The following is a 24,392-nucleotide window of genomic DNA, read 5'->3' on the forward strand; positions in this document are numbered from 1 at the left end:
AAATCTGTTCTGTTTGTATTTTCTAATTGTGACTGAACTTGTAACCCCCTAACATGTAATGAAAATTCAAACATATGTCCAGAGGCAAAATGATATAATCTGTACTTTTTGGATAGTCATTAATCTGTTTTTGTCCTGTGAAACCTGTCTAAATAAAGAAGCAATCTGATTACCAGTCAGTCAGAATTGCAGGATCCCCCTGACCACCAAGCCTAACTCACCCCTTGTCTCATCTTTTGGGCCACCCTGTCAGTGTGCTGGGGAAGGCTCCTGGCAATACATAAATTTTTAATTTTTTTAGAGTATTTAGGAAACTTAAGCTATCAAGCTTGTTCAATGAGTCGACTGTATAAATTTATCCTTTGAGAGTTTTGGTTGGGTGAAGATGGTTTGGGGAAAAACATATAGCTTTAATTTTAAATAACAAAACATGCTCAAGTCTATGAAGACAGATGTTTTGTGGTATAATTTTTGACTGACGTAGTTAAAGTGATTAAGATAATATTAATTATTATTGCTCTCACTAACTACAGAGCTGGAAGATGCATTTCTTTCCAAATAGGTAGGTATGCACTTAAATTATTTAAAGAATTAAGCCTTTTATGCTTTCTGTAAAAGTTGCCAAAGAAAGTATTATACTTTTACTTTCACAAGAAAAAAAAGGAAAAAACCTATATTGCAGTTATAGTAAGAAACTAGTATTCTTCCTGTTCCTGGAACCTCCCACCATTGAGACTGATTTTTCTTTTGAGACAGGGTCTCTTTTGCTGTAGGTTGACCTCAAGACCCCCACATAAAGATAGCTTTGATCCATTTGCCTCCATGTTCAGAGTGCTATAATTACAGACAAGTGTTTTTGACTGGTTTATGAAGGACAGGACCTTGTGCAGGCCAAACCATCATTTGGATCCATCCCCAGACCCAAGACTGAATTATTGTTAGAACATATATATGCTTATTCCTGGGGCTTTGGAGGCCAAAGTGGAGGAATACCATGAGTTGGAAGCTAGCCTGGGTTCTAGAGACCCTAAACTGTAGAGAACCTTCCTCAACAAACAATAATTTAAATAAAAAAATGAAAGAAAGGAGAAAGAGGAAGGGAGGAGAGGGAGAGCGAGGGAGGAAAAGAGGAGGGAGAGGAGAGGAGAGAGAGAGAGAGAGAGAGAGAGAGAGAGAGAGAGAGAGAGAGAGAATAAATGACCAGCCTGAGTAAACGAGACTCCATCTCAAACCAAACAAAACCAAACAAAACCAAACAAAACAGAACATAATTGGACCCCGAAAGTTTTATCCTACTTTAAAAGTTCTTCCTAGAAGACAGTATATTGGCAAATCTAAAGCAGCCTTGAAACACAAAGCTGTTAGTTATTTCTAGGACCATGTTGTTAAAACAGGGCAGGAAGGCTGCAAAGAGAGGCTGATGGTTACCTCATCTTCCCTAAGTTATCAGTGTGTTTGTATTTGAGACAGTCTTCTTCTGCAGCTCAGGCTGGTCTCAGATCCTTGATCCTCCAAGATAATAAGTGTGTGTCACCATGCCCAGTTCCTGAGTTATTTCAATATCAATATCTCTTTTATTGTCTTGGCAGAGTTCTATTTGGGCAGTTGGGTACTTTTAATTATTAATAAGAAGAGGTTCCACGTAGACAAATTACCAAGAAAATCTCATTACTTTTTAGAAGTTTTTGTTTTATTGAGACTAAGTGTCATGTAGTCCAGGCTGGCCTGGAACTGCCTATGCAGCAAAGGATGACCTTGATTTCCTAGTCTTATACTCCTATCTGAAGCTCCCAAGGGTGAGAGAACAAGTCAGCACCATTCCTCCCTCCCTCCCTCCTTTTCTCTCCCATTTTCTATCTCCTCTCTCTTTTTTGCGTTTTGTTTTTTAGCGGGAGTAGATTTGAGAAGTTTCACTCTGTAGCCCAGGCTAACCTTGAACTCACTGTCTAGTCCAGGTTGTTCTAAAATTCCCGGTAATCTGGGTGCTGTGGTTACAGGTGTGAATTACCTGGTATTGCTTATTTCTTCAACGTATGATTCCTAGTTTATTCCAATAGAAAAGGAGCAACGGGCAAGTGTTCATTTGTTAGGAAATAATAAAACTTCCCTGTATGATGACCTAATCATTTTTACTTTTTTTTGTGTGTGTGTGAAATCTGTGAAATGAAAAATTTCACTCAGTCAGGAAACTTTTCGGACCTGGCATGAATGTCATATTGAAAATAATTTATGTAATACTGTATGTGCTTGTATACGTTTCTTCACGCACATTCATAAACTAATACTTGTTAATAAAACTAGATGTAAAACCAGGACATGAATTCTCGTCTTTCTGGTGCTTCATGCTAATTACTGCTGCTTTTTCACTCTTCAAGTGTTAAGTGATAATTAGGGAGCTAAGCTTAGTGATCTCAACAATAAAAAAAACTACAACTCCCCAAATGCTTAGGGAAAGAGGTTGCCACTGGTCCAAGAGACAGTAGCAGTTTCTTCCAGGCACAGGTGCTAGGTCCAGCCTCGGAGGAGGGTACAACTTGTCCCTGACTGGTTTCTAATGCATCCAGGGATATGTAGTTCCCATAGGGCTCCAGTGCGCCCTCAGGGCAGGTCTCCTACTACAAGTCCCGTACTGAAGCGGGGCTTGGGCAGCGCCTGCGTGCTGAAGCTAAAGGAGCGTGTGGGCGGTGCTAGTAGCGGGAGGAGTAAAGATGGCGGCGCGGGGGCCTCCGCCTTCATTCCCTGGCTGAAGCCCTCCGAGGGAGGCGACGGTGGCCACACAGGGCTACCAACAGTCTGGTGGTGGTAGTTTTGGCAGCAGCTGCGGAAGCTCGAGCCATGGCGGAGCTGGAACACCTGGGAGGGAAGCGAGCAGAGTCGGCGCGAGCGCGGCGGGCTGAGCAGCTGCGGCGCTGGCGGGGCTCGCTGACAGAGCAGGAGCCCGCGGAGCGACAGGGCGCGGGGCGCCAGCTGCAGACCAGACGCGGGAGCCCCAGGGTCCGCTTCGAGGATGGTGCGGTCTTTCTGGCTGCCTGCTCCAGCGGGGACACCGACGAGGTGAAAAAGCTTCTGGCAAGAGGTGCGGACATCAACACAGTCAACGTGGACGGCTTGACAGCCCTGCACCAGGTAGGACTTCTTTTGGTTGTTTGGGGTCTTTTGCCTGCCAGCCTGTGACCCTGTGAGCTGCCTCACCAAGAGTATTATTAGTGTCACCTCAGAACCCTCTTGCAAAGACCATGCCACTTCAGTCAACTCACATTCTTGGTTACCCTTTTCCACTCATAACCAGGGTTAGGGTCTTTACTTGAAGGTCTGGTGTCACCCGGGTGACTGGTCAGTGTTTGTATTTCCCTCCACCTACTTGGGTTGTCATGGTGACTGATGATTTGGTCCTTGGTGTTATCTCCCTAGTCATCTTTACTTCTGTCTTGTGCCTGTACATCATGCCACTCATACACTTAGTGTCATTAACCTGATAACCCTTTCAGAAAATTCAACTTTCTATTTGCGTGGCCCAGATATCAAAACGTCTTAGGTAAATTAAAGAGAAACCCCAGTAGTGGATGAAGACAGGCAGCTTTTTTGACACTTGTTTTGCTGATGTGTGATCCATGCCTTCTCCAGGCCACCCTTAGAACACCCTTGACCTCATTGTTATGGGTGTCTTATTTTCTCTGCAACAGCGCTAGCTACTTCACTCAGGGACAGAATTATTTCTGTCTGGTATAGACTTTGAATTTTATTTCTGAGTCTCTCTGAAGAAATGGTAATCTTCAAAAAAAGAAATGACTATATGAGTTATGGGTAATCTGAGAGTTCCGTGCTTAATAATAACGCCTTGATTTTTCTCACTTATGCAACAATATTCTTTGTATACTGACTGTCTTAGCTCCACCCTCTCTCCCCATTTGAACTTCATCAGTTATTTTGGTGAGCTGAGACCTGGATACATACATACATACATACTTTCTTTCTTTCTTTCTTTCTTTCTTTCTTTCTTTCTTTCTTTCTTTCTTTCTCTTTCTCTCTTTCTCTTTCTCTTTCTCTCTTTCTTTCTCTCTTTCTCTCTTTTTCTTTCTTTCTTTCTTTCTTTCTTTCTTTCTTCTTTCCTTCCTTTTTTCTTCCTTTCTTCTTTCTTTCTTTTCTTCCTTTCTTCTTTCTTTCTCCTTTCTTTCTTTCTTTCTTTTCTTCCTTCCTTTCTTCTTTCTTTTTTGCCTTCCTTCCTTCCTCTTCCTCCTCCTCCCTTTCTCTTTCTCCCCCTCTTCCTCCTCCTCTTTTTTTAAAAAACCAACAACACAGACCCTCGTGTAGTTCAGGTTCAGGTTGACTTAAAAAGTTTTCCATGTAGTTGATCCTTCTGTCTCTATGTCCCCAGTGCTGGGACTGCCCAGTCTTGAAGCACTGAGGATCAAGCCTAGGACTTTGTGTTTGCCAGGCAAGAACTCTACCAACAGAGCTACAAGCACAGCTCTCTTTCTTATTTTTCTTTTGCTGTATGTAAAAAGTGAGTGTGTTCACATAAGATTCAACTTTTTGCCAGGTGGTGATGGACCACACCTTTAATCTCAGAACATAGGAGGCAGAGGCAGGTGGATCTCTGAGATTGAGGCCAGCCTGGTCTATAGAGTGAGTCCCAGGATGGACAGGGGTACACAGAGAAACCTTGTCTCAAAAACAAAACAAAAAAGCAACAACAACAACAACAAAAAACCCCAAAAACAAAAACAGAGCAAAAACCAAGCAACCAAACAGTAAAACGTCCCAAACCCCCCAAAACAAAACCACTTTTAAATAATAATTCAAGTTTACGTTAAGCCCCTTCCTTAAATATATTTAGTTAATAGCTTAAGATTGTTCTTATTGCTCTCAACATATGGAAGAGAATTACCCTCTCAGCCTGTTTTATTCAGGATCCTACCTAAAGTTTTACATCTAGCAACCAGTATTTATGTAGTACTTTGCTGTTCACGAATGGTTTTACATGTCTTCTCTCATGTAACCTTGGTGGTATTCTTCTGTAGTGGGTATAGTTGGTAATGACGTGACTCCCATATACAGGGGGGAAGGTGAAACTCCAAAAATTGTGTGTGTGAGAATCCAGGAAGGAGGAAAGTTACCCGATTTCAACCACAAAGCCCCATAGCCACCGAGTAAGGAACTGGGTATAAAATGTGGTAAAAACTAAGAGAACTACAGTCACCTTTAAATCGGATTCAAACTAAAGGTTTGAACTCTTGGAGGGGTGACTTCTCTATACAAGTGAAGGGTAGAGCTCGGCTGGGTGTCTTCAATCATTCTTCACCTTAATATTTAGTAGTAGTAGTATTTTTTAGTATAGTAGAGTATAACTCAGTATCAGTGTTTCTTTTGTTATTTTTATTTTGATTAGTGTGTGTGTGTGTGTGTGTGTGTGTGTGTGTGTGTGTGTGTGTGTGCCATTATGGTCAGGTGGCATTGAAAAGGACAACTTAGGGGAGCCAGTTTGCTCCGTTCATGGTGGAGTCTGGGTTCTGAAGATGGAAGGAACGGAGTTGTCAGACCCTCGATTCTTTTCCACGTGACTCTGCTGGCTGAGTGTAGTCCTTCATACAGCTTACTATCACTCTGGGAAGTCACTCATGGCAGATCCTCCTCCCCTCGCTGTTCCAGCACTCATGCCTTTATCAGGAGACTGATAGCCTTCTGCTGCCTCTCCTCCCTCCACTAACAGCTTTGATTGGGAAGGGCTCTGTCTCTCTGCTGATGCACTCTTTACCTTCTTTAAACTATTGAAGTAGGAGAGGAGGGGATGCTAGCTATGGAATAATTTTTTTTAATCTACAAATGTAATAGAAAAATGTCTCCAGATTTAATAAGTTGCCTTGCCTTGCCATGGGGTTTCTTCAAAAGCAGACAATAGCTAATGTCATTCAGGTTGAATATGTGTACTCAGTACTAGACACATTCAGTTAGAGATTACTCTGCTCAAAGATTTGGTGTCAAGTCAAACAACTTTGTTTTGTGTGTTCTCTGTTTTGTTTTCTTTTTCCTTTCAGAAAGGGTCTCACACCATGATTTAGGCTAACCTGAAACGGACTGTATAGCCTAAGCTGACTTTGAGCCACCCGATGTAGATGATGGGAACCAAACTCAGGGCCTCTGGAAGAGCAGCAAGTGCCTCTAACCACTGAGCTGTCTCTCCAGCCCTAAATCTTATAGTTTAAAATTAGCACACAAGGTATTAGATATCGCAATGGCTTTCTTTTTTTGACTTAAAAAATAAATTTATGATGGCCTCTTAAGACAAAGCGTGTTTGAGTTGACTGTCCACTCACTCCCGTGCTCCTCTGCTGTCCTCCTCCTCTCCCCTGACTCCCCTCGAGTCCCCTCTTCTGCTCTCATGCCACAGGTGCCCTTTCGAACATCTCCCTCTTCCTCGGCACCTCTTTCCACCCTCTCTTAGTCTCCTTTCTAGGGTTTTTGAGCCTTTATCCTTGTTTATACACATATATACATGAGAGAGAACACATGGCGGTTATCTTGAGTTTGGGTCTCTTTGCTTAATATATTTTCCAGCTCATTCCATTTTCCTTTAAATTTCATTTTTCTTTATAGCGAGTAAAATCCCGTTGTTTATTGTATCAGTTATTGTCTACTGTTGTGAAGAAACACCATGACCAAGGTGATTTATTGAAGAAACCATTTAATTGGGGGTTTGCTCATTGTTTCAGGGAGTTTATGACCCTCTCATGGCAGGCAGGCAGGCAGGCAGGCAGCAGGCAGGCAGGCAGGCAGGCAGGCAGGCAGGCAGGCAGGCAGGCAGGCAGGCAGGCAGGCAGGCAGGCAGCAGGCAGGCAGGCAGGCAGGCAGGCAGGCAGGCAGCAGGCAGGCAGGCAGCAGGCAGGCAGGCAGCAGGCAGGCAGGCAGGCAGGCAGGCAGGCAGGCAGGCAGCAGGCAGGCAGGCAGCAGGCAGCAGGCAGGCAGGCAGGCAGGCAGGCAGGCAGGCAGCAGGCAGGCAGGCAGCAGGCAGGCAGGCAGCAGGCAGGCAGGCAGGCAGGCAGGCAGGCAGGCAGGCAGGCAGCAGGCAGGCAGGCAGGCAGGCAGACAGGCACTGGAGCAGTAGTTGAGCTTACATCTGATCCACAGGCAGGAGGCAGAGTGGGCGGGCGGTCTGGAGGGAAGGGAAGAGGGAGACAGAGACAGAGACAGACAGATGGATCTGTTTGTCTTGGGCTTTTGAAACCTCAAAGTCCACCCCCAGTGACACACCTTCTCCAACAAGGCCACACCCTGTAAGCCTTCCTGAATACTTCCACCAATTAGGGAATAAGCATTCAAATGTATGGGCCCATAAGGGCCATCCTCATTCAAACCACTATATATCTATCACATTAAAGTTTTTTTTTTATCATAGAGCTGGAGAGGGGGCTTGATAGTTAAGAGCACTGACTGCTTTTCCAGAGAACCCAGGTTCAAATTCCAGCACCCACATGGCAGCTCACAACTCTATGTAACTCCAGGATCCGATGACACCTTCACACAGATGTACATGTAGGCAACACACCAATCCACATAAAATAAAAATAAAATTTTTATTACTTGTGTGGTGTGTACTTGTGTGCCATTGCACTCATGTGGAGGTTGGAGGTCAGCTTTTGGGAGTTGGTTCTTAACTTCTAGCATGTCGGTCCCTCCTGGGGATTGAACACAGGTCATTGGGTTTGATGTCAGGGACCTTACATAACCTGTGGAACTAGCTTGCAGGCACGTTACCATATTTCCATTATTCATCTGTCGTTGGGCATCTAGACTGGTTCTATTTCCTTGCCAGTGTGAATGGGGCAGCAGTCAACATGGCTAGACATGTATCTCTACAGTAGTAGACTAGATGTATTTTGATGAGTAAATTAAGATTTGGTAGGTGCATTAAATGTCCTAGAGGCTCAGTGAGGAAGGTGCTAATCTAATGATGCAGTCCTTGGAAGCTCTTGTTTCTGCACGGGAACCTCCATTTTATCTATATACATTCATAAGAAATGTATGTGATGATAATCCAACCCCCTTATTTAGTAGGGGTAAATACTGCCTGTGTTGGTATCCTCACAATTATGAACTTGCGTGGTCTAGCTTCGGACAGAGGTTTGTGGTTACACACATTCCGAACTTGGACCCTCAGAGTAATCTCAGATTGGAATTCAACTTGTGTAGCTATCTTTCTTTTCTTCTCTTTCTTCCTTTCTTTCTTCCTTTCTTTTTTCCTTTCTTTCTTTCTTCCTTTCTTCCTTCCTTCCTTTCTTCCTTCCTTCCTTCCTTTCTTTCTTTCTTTCTTTCTTCCTTTCTTCCTTTCTTCCTTCCTTTCTTTCAGACAGATTTCACTATCTAGACCATGCCACCTCAAACTTGGGGTCTTCCTGCCTCTTGCTCTGAGTGCTGGCATTCCAAGCGTGTGCTACCACCACACCTGGCTACCTCTGGTGTTCTAGAACTGCTTCAGGCAGTTCAGAGGAGTGGTGCAGACAAGAGGAAGGTAGGACAGTCTCTATTCAGTGGGAGATAGACGAAGACTAGGATGCACACACATTCAGGTTAATAGAAAAGAGTGTATTTCACGTGCTAATTTGTCTGTAAGAATAGGGCTGGTCTCTTAGTCCCGTTCATTCCAGTTCGTAACTTACTTCTCTATGGTTTCTTCCATCTGTGAAGTGCCTTACCCACACCGTCTCCCAAGTACTGACTTAACTGCTTAGTGTGGGAAGCAGGGCAACCGGGATTGGAAAAGCCTGTTGGCTCTTTCCGGACTCTTTGTAGCTGTCACTGTCCCTCATTTCAATAGCACACTGTCATGCTCTCTAATATGATGCATCAGGCTATGTTGGGCACCTGGCTCCTTGCCCTGTGAGCATGAGTCCCAAGTTTCCATGCTCTGTACACCTCAGCCATTGAACCGGATTCTTTTCCTGTTTTGAAGTGCACATGGAATTGACTCTCATTTTCTTGTTCCCTGACCAGATATCTCTGCTCTCCTCTTTATTCATATTCTCTCCTTGCCCACCCCACCTTTCCTCTACTCCCTTCCTTCCTCTCCCTCCCTCTCTCTCTCTCCCTCCCTCCCTCTCTCTCCTCCCCTCTCCCTAGCTTATCTCTGTCTCTCTGGGTTTGTACACTTAGAAGTCGGAGGACAACTTCTGGGAGCTGGTTCTTTCTCTACCATGTGGGTTCCAGGGAGTGAACTTAGGCTATCAGGCTTGGTAGCAATTGCCTTCACTAGTTGAGCTATCTTGTTTGTTTGTTTGTTTGTTTGTTTGTTTGCTCTTTTTTGAGACAGAGTTTCTCTATATAATCACCCTGGCTGTCTTGGAACTTGCTTTATAGACAAGGCTGACCTCGAACTCACAGAGATTTGCCTTCCTCTGCCTCCAGTCAGGATGCCAGACAGTTGAGCTGTCTTGCCAGCCATTTTTAAATATTTTAAAGTGAGTGTGTATGTGTGTGTGTGTGTGTGTGTGTTTTAGGACATTCTAGTTATTTCCAACTTGCTCTAAACATCTGCAGAGTTTCACTATATGATATCTTTAGGCTGACCTTGAACTTGCTATTTTCCTAACTCAGCCTCTTGAGTTCTAGGATTAATAGATGTGTTCCACCTTAGTTGGTGGACAGATTGCATAGTCTGTAACATTCACCCTTTGATTGAGAATTCCGTGAGTTACACAGATGTGCAACTTCATCATAATAAAGAACACTATCATTCCTCTCACGATTCCATCCTTCCTCTCTAGAGATACCAGAGTCTTAAGATACATACCAACAGGTACAAGTCTTGCCTGAAACATGATTCTAGTAAACTTCTTGTTTTCTGTTTTTTCAAGGCAGGGTTTCTCTATAAACCTGGCTGGCCTCAAACTCAGCTCTGCCTGCCTTTCCTCTGCCTCCCAAGTTCAGGGATTAAAGGTGTGTGTCACTACTGCCCTGCTGATTCTAATAAACTTATTTTAAAAATCTAGCAATGGAGAAACTTAAACACTATGGAACATTTTTAAGGAGGAGATTCTCCTGAGGTGTCCATACTCACCTCTCTTTGTCCTCTTTGTCTCTCTCAAAGAGAGAGAGAGAGAGAGAGAGAGAGAGAGAGAGAGAGAGAGAAAGAGAGAGAGAGAATGAGAGATAATATGAGAATATTTGATATTTGGGTAAATTATTGGAATTATGATTGATTTTACTTAAATGCTTATTTCTTAGTGATACTTGCAATTTGTAAATTGAAATACTTACAAATGGGATGATGTCTATAATTGGCTATAAAATACCTCTATCAGGATGGGGTTGATGTTCTCACAAAAGAAACAAGATTAGTCATTAGTTAATTATTTGAGAATTCATCAGACCATTCTATTTTTTGTTTCTTTAAGTATCCCATAAGAAAGCAGCAAGAGGTTGGGGGTTTAGCTCAGTGGTAGAGCGCTTGCCTAGCAAGCGCAAGGCCCCGGGTTCTGTCCCCAGCCCGGAAAAAAAAAAAAAAAAAAAAAAAAAAAAAAAAAAAAAAGCAGCAAGAACCCGCACAGGTAAGGAGGCAGTTGGCTCCCACAAATTGTTCTCCGAACTGTACCCACATGCCATAGCACTTTGTCGCACATACACAAATATGAAAATTTAATTTGTAAGGATTGTAAGTTAAGGAGCTAATTTAGATGTTGTGTATGAACTGTGCAAGACTTGGTGTGTTGCCAAGAGTTCTGTTCAGGCTATATGTAAACATGTAAGTATGCAATACGATGGTGGGGTAGAGCTCCTCTGCTGTTCTTTATGCCTGCTCTCCCGCCAGGGGCCTGTGTATGCTTGCGAGCGCTCTACCACCAACCTGTGGAGTCTGTCCTGTTGTCCTACCTGACAACATTTATTCTGGAGTATTCCAGTTCAACAACATGATTTCAGTGCTTTTAATGGCTGCTCTTCCAAAGGCCCTAGATTCAATTCCCAGCACCCACATGGTTGGTAGCTCACAACCGTCTGTAACTCTAGTGCCAAGGGCTCCAGCAGCCTCTGCTTGCCACTGTGGACACCAGGCCTACATGTGGTGTGCAGACATTGTGTAAACAAAATATACATATAAAAATAAGCAAATCTTAGAAAAGATTTCTTGGCCTCATGACACCTGGTCCCTTATGAAAGAAATGTGAAAGTCCTAACCCGGAAAGCAGATAAGCAGGGCCCTTTGGCTGTGCGAATGGCTTCCTGCACAGGCACTGCCTCATGAAGGAGAAGATAGGAGGAATCCATGCCAAGTGTGAGCGAGTGATGGGCTTGTCTCAGAGAATGCAGCCGACACTTGGAGTGTCCGTATGGAGATGGGGTCGGCCGGCTTCTGCTCTTCCAGGTTAACCTAGAACTCACTTTGTACCCCAGGCAGATCTTGAACCTGCAGTCAGCCTCCCAAGTAGCTGGGATTATGTCATGAGGACTAACTCAGAGAATGACACTGGTAATTCTCTGATACATTGGGGATTGGAAGTTGTAAAACTTTATTACGTTTTCCATCTTATTAAATACTTTAATGTTTACGCATGTATGTAATATATGTTGACACATACTCTACTCCAGTTTGTCCCTGACTGCGCACTTTTCCCTCTCAATTTCATATGTTCTCTCTCTTTCTTTTAGACTAATACTCACCGAGTCCATCTGATGCTGCTTGTGTATGCATGGGTGTGTGACTGTCTACTGGAGCATAGCCCAGGGCCCATTAACCTCCCTCTCAGTGGCTATCAACTATTGGTGGGACTTCATGAGCATCCCCTCCCCTTCTTGTGCAAATATGTGCATGTAATCCCAACCATGTGAGTTCATGTGTGCAACTGTTCTATCATGTCTGGCAAAGCCCTTCTCACAACAGACATCCACTGTTCCCTGTGTTCTTAGTCTTTCTGACCCCTGGTTGTAATGAGCTCTGATTCTTGTTGGGGAGGGAGTGTGATACAGATGTCCCATTTAGAACCGAGCACACCTCAATCTCTCATTTTCTATGCACTGACCATTTGCCGTCTATTGCAAAAAGAAGCTTCACTGATGTGGCTGAGAATGCACCAATCTATTGGTATAAAGAAGAGTTTAGGGTCAAATTTAGTATTATGTCCATTTAGCAGAATAATAACAGTACTGGGTTCTTCTCTAGGGCCCGTGACCTAGCCAGACATGGGATTTTGGCCTAGTTAACTGTACCAGGCATAGGATCCATCATGTTATGGAGCAGGCTTTAAATCCAATTCCTTCCTGGTAACCAATCAAGAATAAATCTTATGAGGGTTAAATGGACCATGAAGAAATTAGCAGCAATGGGGCTGTGGTTCTGTTAGCTCAGTGATGGAGCATTAGCCTAGTACACACAGGCTCTGGGTTTGCTTCCCAGTCGCTACCCCATCCCATACACACAAACAATAACAAGAAGATATATAGCAGTATCTGACAGTATTAATTCTCTCATATCTATTTAATTGTGGATGGCAGTAGCCTGTAATGTTTGTGTATGTGGAGGGGTATAGGATGCCACAGGTCAGCAATGTGAAAACAGCTCATCCCTGGCTTTTTTTTTTTTTTTTTTTGATAGTGAGTAGTATCTGGGGGAGGGGGAGTTTCTCTGCCCATTAGATGGTAACTCCATTTTAAGTCCTTTTTATGTGTATATGTGTGTATTTGGGGAAGCTTCTCACATAGGTTTCTGTACTCCACAGGCTTTAGTGTTATCCTTTCTCAGTCTCCTTCCTCAGCCTCACCCTTCCAGCCCCACAGCACTGTCCCTTTCTGTTCATTCTTTTTTCTTGGTTGTGATAAAAATTATTTAAAAATCAGACACTGACCAATTTAATAAATATCTGTGATCAGTCAATAAATAGACCAAGAACTAATAGCCAAGAGGAACAAAATAGAGCCAGCTAAAGATGCTTGCTGCCAAACCTGTGGACTTGAGTTTGATCTTATCCTCAAGACCCACAAAGTAGAAGGAAAGAACCAATTCCCACAATCTGTCCTCTGATCTCCACATGTGTACTGTGGCAAGTGCACTTCTGTAAGAGCTCACACATGTGCATATATGTACACATACACACACTAATAAGAGGAAAAATACATTTTTTCCACTTAGAAATGCTTAATGAGGGGGCTGGAGAGATGGCTCAGTGGTTAAGAGCACTGACTGCTCTTCCAGAGGTCCTGAGTTCAAATCCCAGCAACCACATGGTGGCTCACAACCATCTGTAATAAAGTCTTAAAAAAAAGTAAAAAAAAAAAAAAAAAAAAGAAATGCTTAATGATATTCCTTAACTGGCTATATCGATGATGATGATGATGATGATGACGACAATGACAACAATGATGATATTCCTACAAAAATTAAGGGAACTTTAGAGCAAATTAAATGGAAAACTGTATTTTACATGGGTGGATTGAAGGTCTATGATGGGGGTTCAAAAGAAACAGTAAAATGAATTATTGGGAGCAGAATGTTTATTAGAAGTTATTAATGACACAGACAACAGCATGGTGGGAGCTCTAGGGACAGACAGTATGGCAGAGGCTCTCAAGAAAGGCGATCAGGACCCATGAGGCAGAAATGGGGTCTTTTTTTTTTTTCCTCTCACTATGTAACCTTGGCTGGTCTAGAACTCACGTGTAGACCAGGCTGGCCTTTAACTAACAATGTGTGCCATTATGCCTGACAGAGCTTTATTTATTTTATGTGTATGAGTATTTGCCTACATGTATGTCTGTGCACCCGGTGCCTGTGTGGTTTCTTCATAGTGGATCTTGGGTTCCCTGGATCTAAAACTCTTGATGGATGTAAGCCTTCCTGTAGGTGCTGGAAACTGAGCCTGGATCTCCAGGGTGTTAAGTGCCCTTAGCTGCTGAGTCAGCACTCTCCTCTTACTCCTTTCAAAGGATAAACAGATTCACAGAATAAGCCTGAAGCCAGGTTTTTTGATTCTCAGAAAGGAGCCTGGGAAGGAGAACAAGATGTGTGGCCACCAACACTCCTTTTGATGTAAACTCACTTCCCCAGGTAAAAAACCCTGGCAGTCTGTTAGCTGGAGAAGTAAGGTGTCTGTGGGTGTGGACTGCAGTCATGGATAGGGAGGGAAGGAGGTATGGGATGTGGAACAGTCGGAGGGTAGGCCAGGAGGGGAATAAAATCTGGAGGGTAAAAAAATAAATAAATAAAAGATTACCTAGAACAGAGGTTGTTAACTTGGGGCCCGAGGGAGGGAAGTGGTCACTGAAGAGATTGGGGTCATTAGAAAGAAGTTAAGTGCTTTGCACAGGACAGTGGGAAAGATGTCTCACAGGTATCTCAGGACTTGGTTAGATCCCTCCTCCTACAGCAAGTTCAAGGCAGTGACTCACTTGGAACACATTGCTCTTGGGTTCCCTGCTTGCCCAGAGCCATCAAAGAAGTGTGTATGTTAAGCTGTCCAGGTCCCCTGAGCTCCAAGGACTATGGCTACTTCTTTGAGGCAGACCTTGGCCTTACTGCTGGTTTTTGCAGGTGTTCAGAATGTGGTGGTTGTAGGACTGTGGGAACTTTATCCAGATTTCAAAGAAAGATGTGCGTGGCAAGGTCGGAATGGCTTGTAGTTATGCTAGAGACGAGAATAGTTTTGATGTGGAGCAAAGGAACACACAAATAAAGTGAAAATAGCCCAGCAAGGCAGTTAATTCTTTTTACAAAAAGGGTCCATCAAGACCCAAACCCAGATACAACAGCAGGGACAACAGGGCTCCTGTCTGATTGCTGAGAGGTGGCGATGCTTCCAGTTGATGTAGCTCATGACCTGAGGAGATTGGGCCTTGGCTGCTTGGTGCACATGGAGAAGGGGAGTGCTCAGGAAATGACAAGTCTTGTGAAGGAAAAGGAAATCTACCTGGGAGAAAGCATACATTGCCCCTCGTCTCCACCACCTTCCCAGCACTGGGATTATAAGTATGCAGCTGTGTGTGCGTGTGTGTGTGTGCGTGCATGTGTGCGTGTGAACTCTGAGGGTTGAACCAAGGCCCTCATGCTTGCAAGGTTAGCTCTTTACTGACTGAGCTGTCTCCCTGGCCTGATTTGCAGACATTCTTAATATTTTCTGGGTATGAGTCCTTGGTCAGATATGTATTATGAATATTTCCCCCAGTATGTACCTTACTTTTTTTCATGTTCTTATAGTTCTTATAATTTTAACAAACGCTTTTTGGAATGATTTTAGACTAAAAAAGAAACATTATAAAGACAGGTTAGAAGGTTCTTGCACACCTACCTCAACTGGCTCCCTCTCTTTTTGCATAACTATATTCTTTAAACAAGAAATCTATTATTTTTGTTGGTGTTCTGAATAAAGCTTCCCTTATTATGAATTATGTTAGTACAGCTGCTTCTGATAATGAGCTACCCGCTGGCGCACGTTTGTAAACTCCAGCTCCTGAGAAGGATGAAAGAGAAAGGTCACAGGCCGAGGCTGGCCTGAAACTTACCATGTAGACCAGGCTAACCTCCATCTTAGACTTCTGTGTGCTGCAGGGGTTCCAGGAATGAGTCATCACCATGCCTGGTTAAATCCTGGATTTTCCAGTAAGATATTAGCATTGATTAGCTGTGATATTTTAAAAAAATTTTCTCTAAAATTTTAAATTTTGACGATGATCATGAATTTGCATACTTTTCATACCTATGTTTTGTGTATGTATATCTATGAGTATATGTGCATGTGTGAACACGTGTGTACAGAGGCCAGAATTGGGTGTTGGCTCCTGTGGTATGTGACTATCTTTGAGCTGAACCATTGCCATCTTGGTGAATTCAGCTGTGGGAGTCTTGCAAAAGATCGTCCCAGCCAGGCTTGCTGACTGTTTACTTCTCCTCACAGAAGGGCAGAGAGTGTTCCCAGACCCTCACCTGAGCATCCAGTTGCTTCTCACCACCTGTTGTATGCAACTCTGCCCTAATTGCACATGGCCTCTGCGAGGGACTAGAGTATATAGGCTGGGAAGGGTGGGGGAGTATTTCCATCTACGTGGCTATGGGAGAGCCATCATCCTTACTGGGTAAAGACTTTCTGGTGTTTTCTTTTCAGGAAGACACACCCACACCACTCACCAATGCTCTGAAAGAAAGTCTAATTAATAAGCACCTTGGTTTTCCTGAGTGAATGAACTGTGGTGGAATTGTGCCTCAGTCTGTTGTTGGGACCTTGGTGGAAGGGCAGACATTATTTATGTCTCTCTTAAGGAAGAGATCTTAGGAACACATCCCTTAGAGCGCAAGTTAAAGGCATTTGTGGGGCTTGGCTTTGCTCTTATCTAATGTGCTATCACTTCAGACCATGCCCATGCTTTATTTATTTAAGAAATAATCCAAGTGCTAGAAAGTTAGCTCAGTGAGAGCACTGGCTGCTCTTGCAGGGGCCTGGGTAAGATTCCCAGTACTCATGGCAGCTCACAGCCATCAGCTCCAGGGGATTGGACACTTTCTTGTGACCTTTCCAGGCATGAGGCACACATGGGGTGCACATGTACACACAGAGACAAAACACCCAAATATGTTAATAAAATAAATATAAGAAAGGATCCAAAGTCTTGAAGATTTACAGTTGTGTTCTCCATGCCCCCAAAGTTGCATAGTTTAGATCTTTTATTTAGTCTTTGATTTTTATATATGGTATGAGGTAGGGGACCAACTGTTTTTTTGTATGTAGTGGCCGTACATCTTTCCCCATACCGTTTGTTGAAAAGCCCCTAGGTTTCTTTATTTTTTCTTTGTTGAGACTGGGTCTCTCAAACCCAGGTTAACCTCTGATTTGTTCTGAGATTGAGTCCCCTGGAATTTCAATGTGTCCCAGGCTGGTTGAGCTTTTGGCAGTCTTCCTGCTTTAGTCTTCAAGTGATAAGATTATGGGTGCGGACCTTTATGCTAGCTAAAGAAAAAATTATTTGCATTTATTTGTTTTGAGATTAGGTGTGATGTTGTAGTCCAGATTGGTCTGGAATTCACTATGAAAATAATTAGTTTGGAAGCTGCGTTTATATTATATTCTTGTAATTTCTTTTGCCTCAAATTATTTGACTTCTTTTTCATAGTAATTGGGTTTTTAATTTGGTTGTGTCTTTTATTTTTATTTTTTTTCTTTTCTATTTTTCAGAGCTGGGGACCGAACCCAAGGCCTTGCGCTTGCTAGGCAAGCGCTCTACCACTGAGCTAAATCCCCAACTCCTTATTTTTATTTTTGAGACAGGGTCTTACCATGTATTTTGGCTGGCCTGGAACTTGCTTTGTAGATCATGCTGGCCTTGAACTCACAGAGATCCACTTTCCTTCTCTTCCCCAAGTAAGTGCTGGGATGAAATTTGTGTACTATGCTGCCACTCTTAGCAATTGATTCTTGTTTCAGATTCTATAGGCTAAACTTTGGTTAGCTGGAGCATACTGGAAATTACACTTTTGATAGCATGTTCCGATGCTTTTTACAGGCCAAGAGAACTTAGGCGAGCATAAGATGGGTAAAACGTGTTGGTAATAATATTGAAGAATTCCCGTCCTTGGCTTTCTTTGGGGAGTGTGTTAGTGTAAGGAGCGCAGCTGTGAGGAATGACCGCAGATGTTGAAGGTTCTTGTGGACCTCAGCCGGCTTGCTGTGTGTCAGGTGTTACAGCTTTGGAATCAGGTGCGTGCATTCTGAAAATATAAACTGAATGGTTTGTTAGGAATGTGGGGATGGTAACAAGGATAGGACAAACTGTAGTATAGCTTAGGGCTTGGTGCATAAATGAAGACTTACATAAAGAGATAACAGAATCCTTTGAAAATTAAGGCAATTAACCTTTATCACTTTTTTGATATAAATATGCTTGTAGTTGTTAATTTGTAGTAAAAGAATTCAGAAAGGGTCATTAAAGTTGTAATAGGATGACACCATATCTTAGGTGTCAATGCATTAAAAAAATGAACATTTTCTCCCTCTAGGAATTATACCAAGACAAAATTACATGGAAAAAGATCAGGTGTTCAATTGCTTAATGAGTAAATTGACAAATCAAAGTAACTGTTCTCAAGAGCTAGAATTTATTTTCAGTTGGAAAACCCCAGTTCCTGGCAGATCGGTCATCTTAAAAAGTGTTTATTTAAACGTATGGAACGTTTTGGAACAGTGAAGTAATATGTAAAGGTAGTGCTCTTAAAGGAGTGTTTGCTATGACTGTGTTGGGTGCATTGATTAGAGGAGGAGAGAGGAGATGGGTAGCTGGAAGGCTGGGGATGCAGCTCAGGGCACTGTGTAGCAGGCATCAAGAAGTAGATGCAGTTCCTAGCACGAAATCAAGTAAGATGAGCGGGTGCTATGGTCAGGGGTAGGAAGGCAGGTGAGCGGGTGCTATGGTCAGGGGTAGGAAGGCAGGTGAGCGGGTGCTATGGTCAGGGATAGGAAGACAGGTGAGCGGATGCTATGGTCAGGGGTAGGAAGACAGTCCTTTCCAAGTAGCTTTCATGCTACACTCTAGTGTGAGCACACATAGGAAGGCAGCAAGGGGCTGGTACAGGGGAAGGAAAATAAATGCTTAGTTTTAAGTATTTAGACCCTGAGGTAAAATTATGAGATAACGAAGCTGTTAATAACTGTGAACAATAGAGCTTAGATCAAATACTTTGTTTTGAAGTCAGAATCAGCCAACTCCATAGTGGTGGCTAAATCCCCTGGTTCCAGCATCTAAAAGTGGGGGCATGAAGCTTGCCAGTTCAAGGCAAGTTTTTGAGACCTTGGAGAGGGGAGTGTGGGAGAGGAAAAAGACTGAGGTGGCTCCTCGGTCTTAATAGTCACCACAACTTACCATTTTACAAGTACTCTCAACATAAAGTTTTTAAAAAGTTTATTTTTCTTTGTGCCCGTGTCTTCACTAGGGTTTCCAGTGCTGTCTATAGGCCATAGGGTTACCGTGACCAAAACTTGGGGAGGAAATTGTTTATTTCATCTTACGGCTTGTAAGTCATCATCCAGGGAAGTTGAGGCAGGAACTGATGCAGAGACCATGGAACAGCATTGCTTACTGGCTTGCTCCTGCCATGCTTGCACGGTTTTCTATTCCACTCAAGACGGGCAGCCTGAGTGGGCCAGCACTGGCCGCAGTGAACTGGGCCCTCCCATATCAACATGGCTGTGTGAATGCATGCCACGCCTCAGAAGGAAAGGCATGGCACAGGAGTCAGAAATCAAGAGACAATTGGTTTGCTGTTCTCCTGAGAAAACTGGTGTCAGCATACAGAGGAAGAAATGAGGAAGGGTATCATAGACAGTCTGGAGGTGTGGAGACAACTAAGTGTCTTTGTACTAATGATGTTCAGATCCTCTGCCCTTGACCTTTCGAGGCTTGAAACTTTGCCTGCCCCAGAAGGATTTCTAGTGCATACTAGACATCTCAATCCAGATGTCCTGTTGGGTTTATCTCGGTCCCTGTATTTCCAGAGCCAAATCATTCTTATCACAATCTTTTTTTTTTCTTTTTTCTTTTTTCTTTTTTCTTTTTTCGGAGCTGGGGATCGAACCCAGGGCCTTGCGCTTGCTAGGCAAGCACTCTACCACTGAGCTAAATCCCCAACCCCTCTTATCACAATCTTATTGCTCTTCTGTCTGCATTCTCTTCTTTAAAAAATACCATTAGACACTCTCATTTGAGGCATTTGACAATACCCTGTGCATGCATGCATATGTGTGTGTGTGTGTGTGTGTGTATGTGTATGTGTGTATGTGTGTGTATGTGTGTGAGTGTGTATATATGTTGTGTGTATGTGAGTGTGTGTGTGTGTGCATGTGTGTGTGTCTGTGTGTGTGTATGTAGGTGGTAGTGTGGTACATGCTGCCATGGGCACATGTGGGAGTTAATGATAGCTTGTGGGAGTTGGTTCTTTTCTTTTACCATGTGGATCCTGAGGATGGAACACAGGTTGTCAGTTTTGGAGGCAACTTTCTGAGCTGTAGCACCGATCCAGAATTTTTATTAAAGTACAGTTGCCAGGGTTCTAGCTCTGGAAAGTTAATGTAGCAGATCCAGAGGAGAGCTAGAGTTTTTGCCCAGGACCCTAGGTTATTTTGGCTCTGATTGTTGAAATCAGTGCCATGCAGAGTCAGAGTGAACTCTTTTGAGCCTCCATCATCTCTCCTCTCATCCAGCCATGTCCACACTCCTCGGTTGCTGCTTGCAGTCTCTTCGGCACTCTTTGTGCTGTCTTCTCTGCCTGGACTGTCCCTCTGTGCTGCTGTACTTAGTAACTCTTCCTAATCCCGTGCGGCTCCGGTTTCACTTTTTCTGTGACGTCCATCCTGCCAGCAGGTCTTCCTTCTCACAGCATATTGTTCGTGCTGCTAGTTCAGCAAGTACACACGATACTGTCTTACAGAATTTCATACTTGACTTTTCCCGTGCCAGTCTGAGTCTCTGATGGCACGAATTCTTTCTCACTCATTTTTTCCTCTCAGTGTACCATGTGGGTGCACGAATCCCTTCAGGGAGGTTCTGTGAGGTGAACATTTTCAGCACTAAAAAGAGCAGAAAACAGAAGACTGACCTTTGGTGAATTGATGTATCTAAAATCTAAAAACAAAACAAAACAAACCAAGAAGTGATGAAAGACTGGGGTGGGAGGGAACTGAGTTTGTATATCCTGAAAGCTAAGGAAAAAGAATTTGTTCTGTTGTCTAACTTGTTATTTAATCATTTTCTCTATAAGTATGTTTATCGAGCAGTCATTACCTACCAGGCACTATTCTAGATAATGAGGAATGCCATGTTTTACAGAACTAGAGTGTGCATTCATGTCTAAAACAGACATACAAAACCTATAAATAACTGATTACACAAAGGAATTGACTTTGGGTTTAGATTTAAGGCTTCTTTGGACTGCCTTATTCATTACCTATGTTCCTTAGTGGGAAGAAATCCAATACATAGCTAACTATTTCCTGAATAGTTGTCTACCCCATTGTATATATAAAGTCTGATTAGCTATAGATTAGAGTTCTGGGATGGAGATTGAGGGCAGATGCTCAGTGTTTGGGGGCCTAAGTTGGGGCAAGGACTCCCCAGCAGCCAAAGACCTCTCTCTCCCTCTCATGTTCTTGCTGGAGTGGGTAGTCGAGAGGTTCTTACTGCTTGGAGGCCATGAGGACCATTTGGTCCATCACCTTGTTGCTGTAGCTAAATTTTGTTGTCATATAGAGATGGGCTTGACAACATAAGTCATTGAGAGCAATGTCAACCCTAGTACAAAAGTAGAAGAGTGGGTGTTGTTATTTAAGTTTCAGGACATAATGTGGTCCTCAGTATAGTTCAGAATGCCGTTTAGGGGCCCCTCCAATGCCTGTTTCACTGCTGTTTGATGTCATAATTGGCAGCTTTCTTCAAGTGGCTTGTCAGATCCACGATGAACACATTGTGAGGGGGAATATGGAAGGCCATTACATGAGCTTTCAGTTCAGCTCTAGGATGAGTTTGCCCTCGGTCTTAGCTGTTACAGTGGATGCAGAGATGATTTTTGGGTAGCTCCATGTTATCAGTCCAGTTTCCCTCAAGGGCCTTCCACTGTCTTCTAGGTGGCAGTGATGCCATGCACCTCTGTCATGTATCCTTTGGTGATACTGAAATTGTCACGGATGACTGTGGCTCTGGGGGCTAAGCAGTTGGTGGTCATGAGACATTGCTGACAATCTTGAGTGAGTTTTGTGCTTCACATCCATTAAATAAATGGGAATCAGCAGAAGGACAGAAATGATGACCCTTTTGCCTCCCCCCTTCACATGGTCTCTGACCTTCACCACAGTAGGTAAAATGGCAGTTGTTTAAGTTAGGGGCTCTATTGCACTGATGACATGCCATGACCAAAAGGAACCCGGGGAAGGAAGGTTTATTTATTTTATTTTTCTCCCACATATCAGTTTTGAGTCTCTGAGAGTTTTACATCACACACCTGTAGTGTGTAATTTTAAAAACACACTAGCTCGGGGGCTGGAGAGCTGGCTCAGTGGTTGAGAGCACTGACTGCTCTTCCAGAGGTCCTGAGTTCCATTCCCACCACATGGTGGCTCATAACCATCTGTAATGGGATCTGATGCCCTCTTCTGTTGTGTCTGAAGACAGCGACAGTGTACCCACATACATGAAATAAATAAATCTTTAAAAAAAACCAAAACCAAAAACACACTAGCTCTTTGCACACTCCTGTCTCTGCTCTGTGATCAGCAGCCGCCTGCTTCATTCAGCTCCACCAATTACCAGCTGATGCTTTTTCATTTAACACCAGGAGCTGCAATCGCTCTCTCTGCCAACCACCCTGCTGCTAGCTTCGTCAGTGTCTGCCCCGGCTGTGCCTTTTCTCCAGACCACCTTGTTCATCACAGATGGAGAACACCAGTCAGCTTTAATATTTTAAAACTGGCCAGGTAACTCAATGGCTGGGTGAAGAATCTATTGTTCTAAACTCATGAGCTATCCTGTATCAGAATTCTGCCAGTGGTGGAGGTGGCTCCCTCTCCCCCTCCCTCTCCCCCTCCCCCTTCCCTTCCCTCTTCCTCTCCCTCTACCCCCCTTCTCCCTCTCCATTTCCCTCCATCTCCCTAAAATAGACTAGGCTCTCCCTCATCAATCACTGATTAAGAAAATAACCTATAAGCTCGCCTGCAGCCTGATCTTGTAGAGGCATTTTTCTCAATTGAGACTCCTCTTTTTTTGGACGACTCTAGATTGTATCAAGTTAACATAAAACTAGACAACATATGGTTCTGAGATTTTGTTCTTGGAAGAAATACTTCTAGTCTAAGCCTTGACTGTACCATGGAACTTGCTGTATGTGCCATTAGACTAGACCATGTAGATCACGTATGAGTCAATGAAGGGGGCATTGATGGCGGAAGTATCTACTTTGACAAAGTTGAGGACAATCCTGGTGACCACATGCTCAGTATGGCCAGTGCATTCAGATTGACCTTTTACTGTCGTGTTTAAGAGATGACACTGGCATAGCATCAGAAGATGTGACTGTCTTTCGAACAGGGAACAGAGATCCTTTTGGATCTTGTTCTGCAGTGCTGGCTTGGCTGAAACAGCCCAGGCTGACTTCAAACTTCAGCTAATGCTCCTGCCTCAGCCTTCTGAGTACTAGGTTTATAGATGTGTATTCCTGACTCAAAATTTTTATTTTTAGAATCTGTTTAGTCCTATTTTTTTTTTAAACCAGGACTTTGTTATGTTGCTAGTCTGGCCTTGCCTTGAACTTGAAATTCTCATGTCTCCTGAGTGCTGAGATGTCCACTGTCGCCTCCACTTGGCCTCTGGCTGTGATTGTTGCCTAAGTTGTGATTACTGATTTTGGATGTTACCATCAAATAAGAGGTATTAGGTGGACCTGGGGACACCAGCTGTAATCCCAACACTAGGGAGGTGGATGTAGGAAGATTAGGAGTTCAAGACCACCCTCAGCTACATACTGTGTTTGAGACATAGAATTTGTCTTTAAAAAAATGTTACATTTTGAACACAGGGAAGACTTTTAAACCAGGTCTCCAAATTGTCATCTAAATGCCTGAGTTTAAAAATCCTTTCCAGCTAGTCAACGAGAATTGAGGTTTAGAAACGTAGAACCCTTGTGCTGCACAGGTTGTTTATCAAATCTTTTTCGGTAATCATGCTTGTATGATAAACAGAAAACTTAGAAAATGAGACAGTCCCATTTGTGCATAAGCATATGTGTAGAAACCAGGTATTAACCTTGAGTGTCATTCCTTAGGCGCCAGCCATCTTGCTTTTGGGGGAAAAAGAGTCTGTTCTGGTTAGTTTTTTGCCAACTTGACGCAACCTAGACTCACTTGGGAAGAGGGAACTTCAACTGAAGAATTGCCCAGATCAGATTGGCCTGTGGCCAGGTCTGTGAGAGATTGTCTTGATTGATTGATTGATTGATGTGGAAGGAAGACTCAGCCCATGGTGGGTGGAACCATCCCTAGGCCAGTCAGTAAGTAGTGTTCCTCGTGGTTACTGCATGAGATGACTTCGCTCAATGATGGACTGTTACCTGGAGGTATAAGCTGCAGTAAACCCTTCCCTTCCCTAAGCAAACTAGAGCAGGGCCTCTTATTGGGTCTGGAGCTTGCCACACAGGCAACACCCCCAGAATTGGGGTTAGAAGTGTGTACGCTATGCCTGATGCTTCACTCGGGTCCTTATGATTGTGCAGCGAGTACTTCTGGGCCTCAGCTGTCTCTAACCTTAGAGGTTAGTGCTTCCAGACCAGAGGCATGATTGCCCCTGGGTAGATAGTTGTCATGTAGTGAGGATATGACAAGTGAATAAAGAGGAAAATGTGTTTCAGATAATCTGTCTGAGTGTGGTTTGGATTCTTGTACTTTGTT

At 43.5% G+C, this 24,392-nt stretch overlaps 1 protein-coding gene across 2 annotated transcripts in view; it reads left to right on the forward strand.

Moving 5' to 3' along the window:
* The first annotated feature begins 2,683 nt into the window (after window positions 1-2,683).
* The window catches only part of Ppp1r12b (protein phosphatase 1 regulatory subunit 12B), a 191,695-nt gene continuing 169,986 nt past the window's right edge, over window positions 2,684-24,392 (forward strand). For both annotated transcript variants that reach the window (XM_032915242.1, XM_032915243.1), the window contains exon 1: window positions 2,684-3,126. In XM_032915242.1, the coding sequence (XP_032771133.1) occupies window positions 2,836-3,126 (291 nt within the window). In that variant the 5' untranslated portion in view covers window positions 2,684-2,835. The remainder of the gene's footprint in view (window positions 3,127-24,392) is intronic.

The sequence above is a fragment of the Rattus rattus genome, chromosome 10 (assembly GCF_011064425.1).
Source record: "Rattus rattus isolate New Zealand chromosome 10, Rrattus_CSIRO_v1, whole genome shotgun sequence".
Classification (NCBI taxonomy): domain Eukaryota; kingdom Metazoa; phylum Chordata; class Mammalia; order Rodentia; family Muridae; genus Rattus; species Rattus rattus.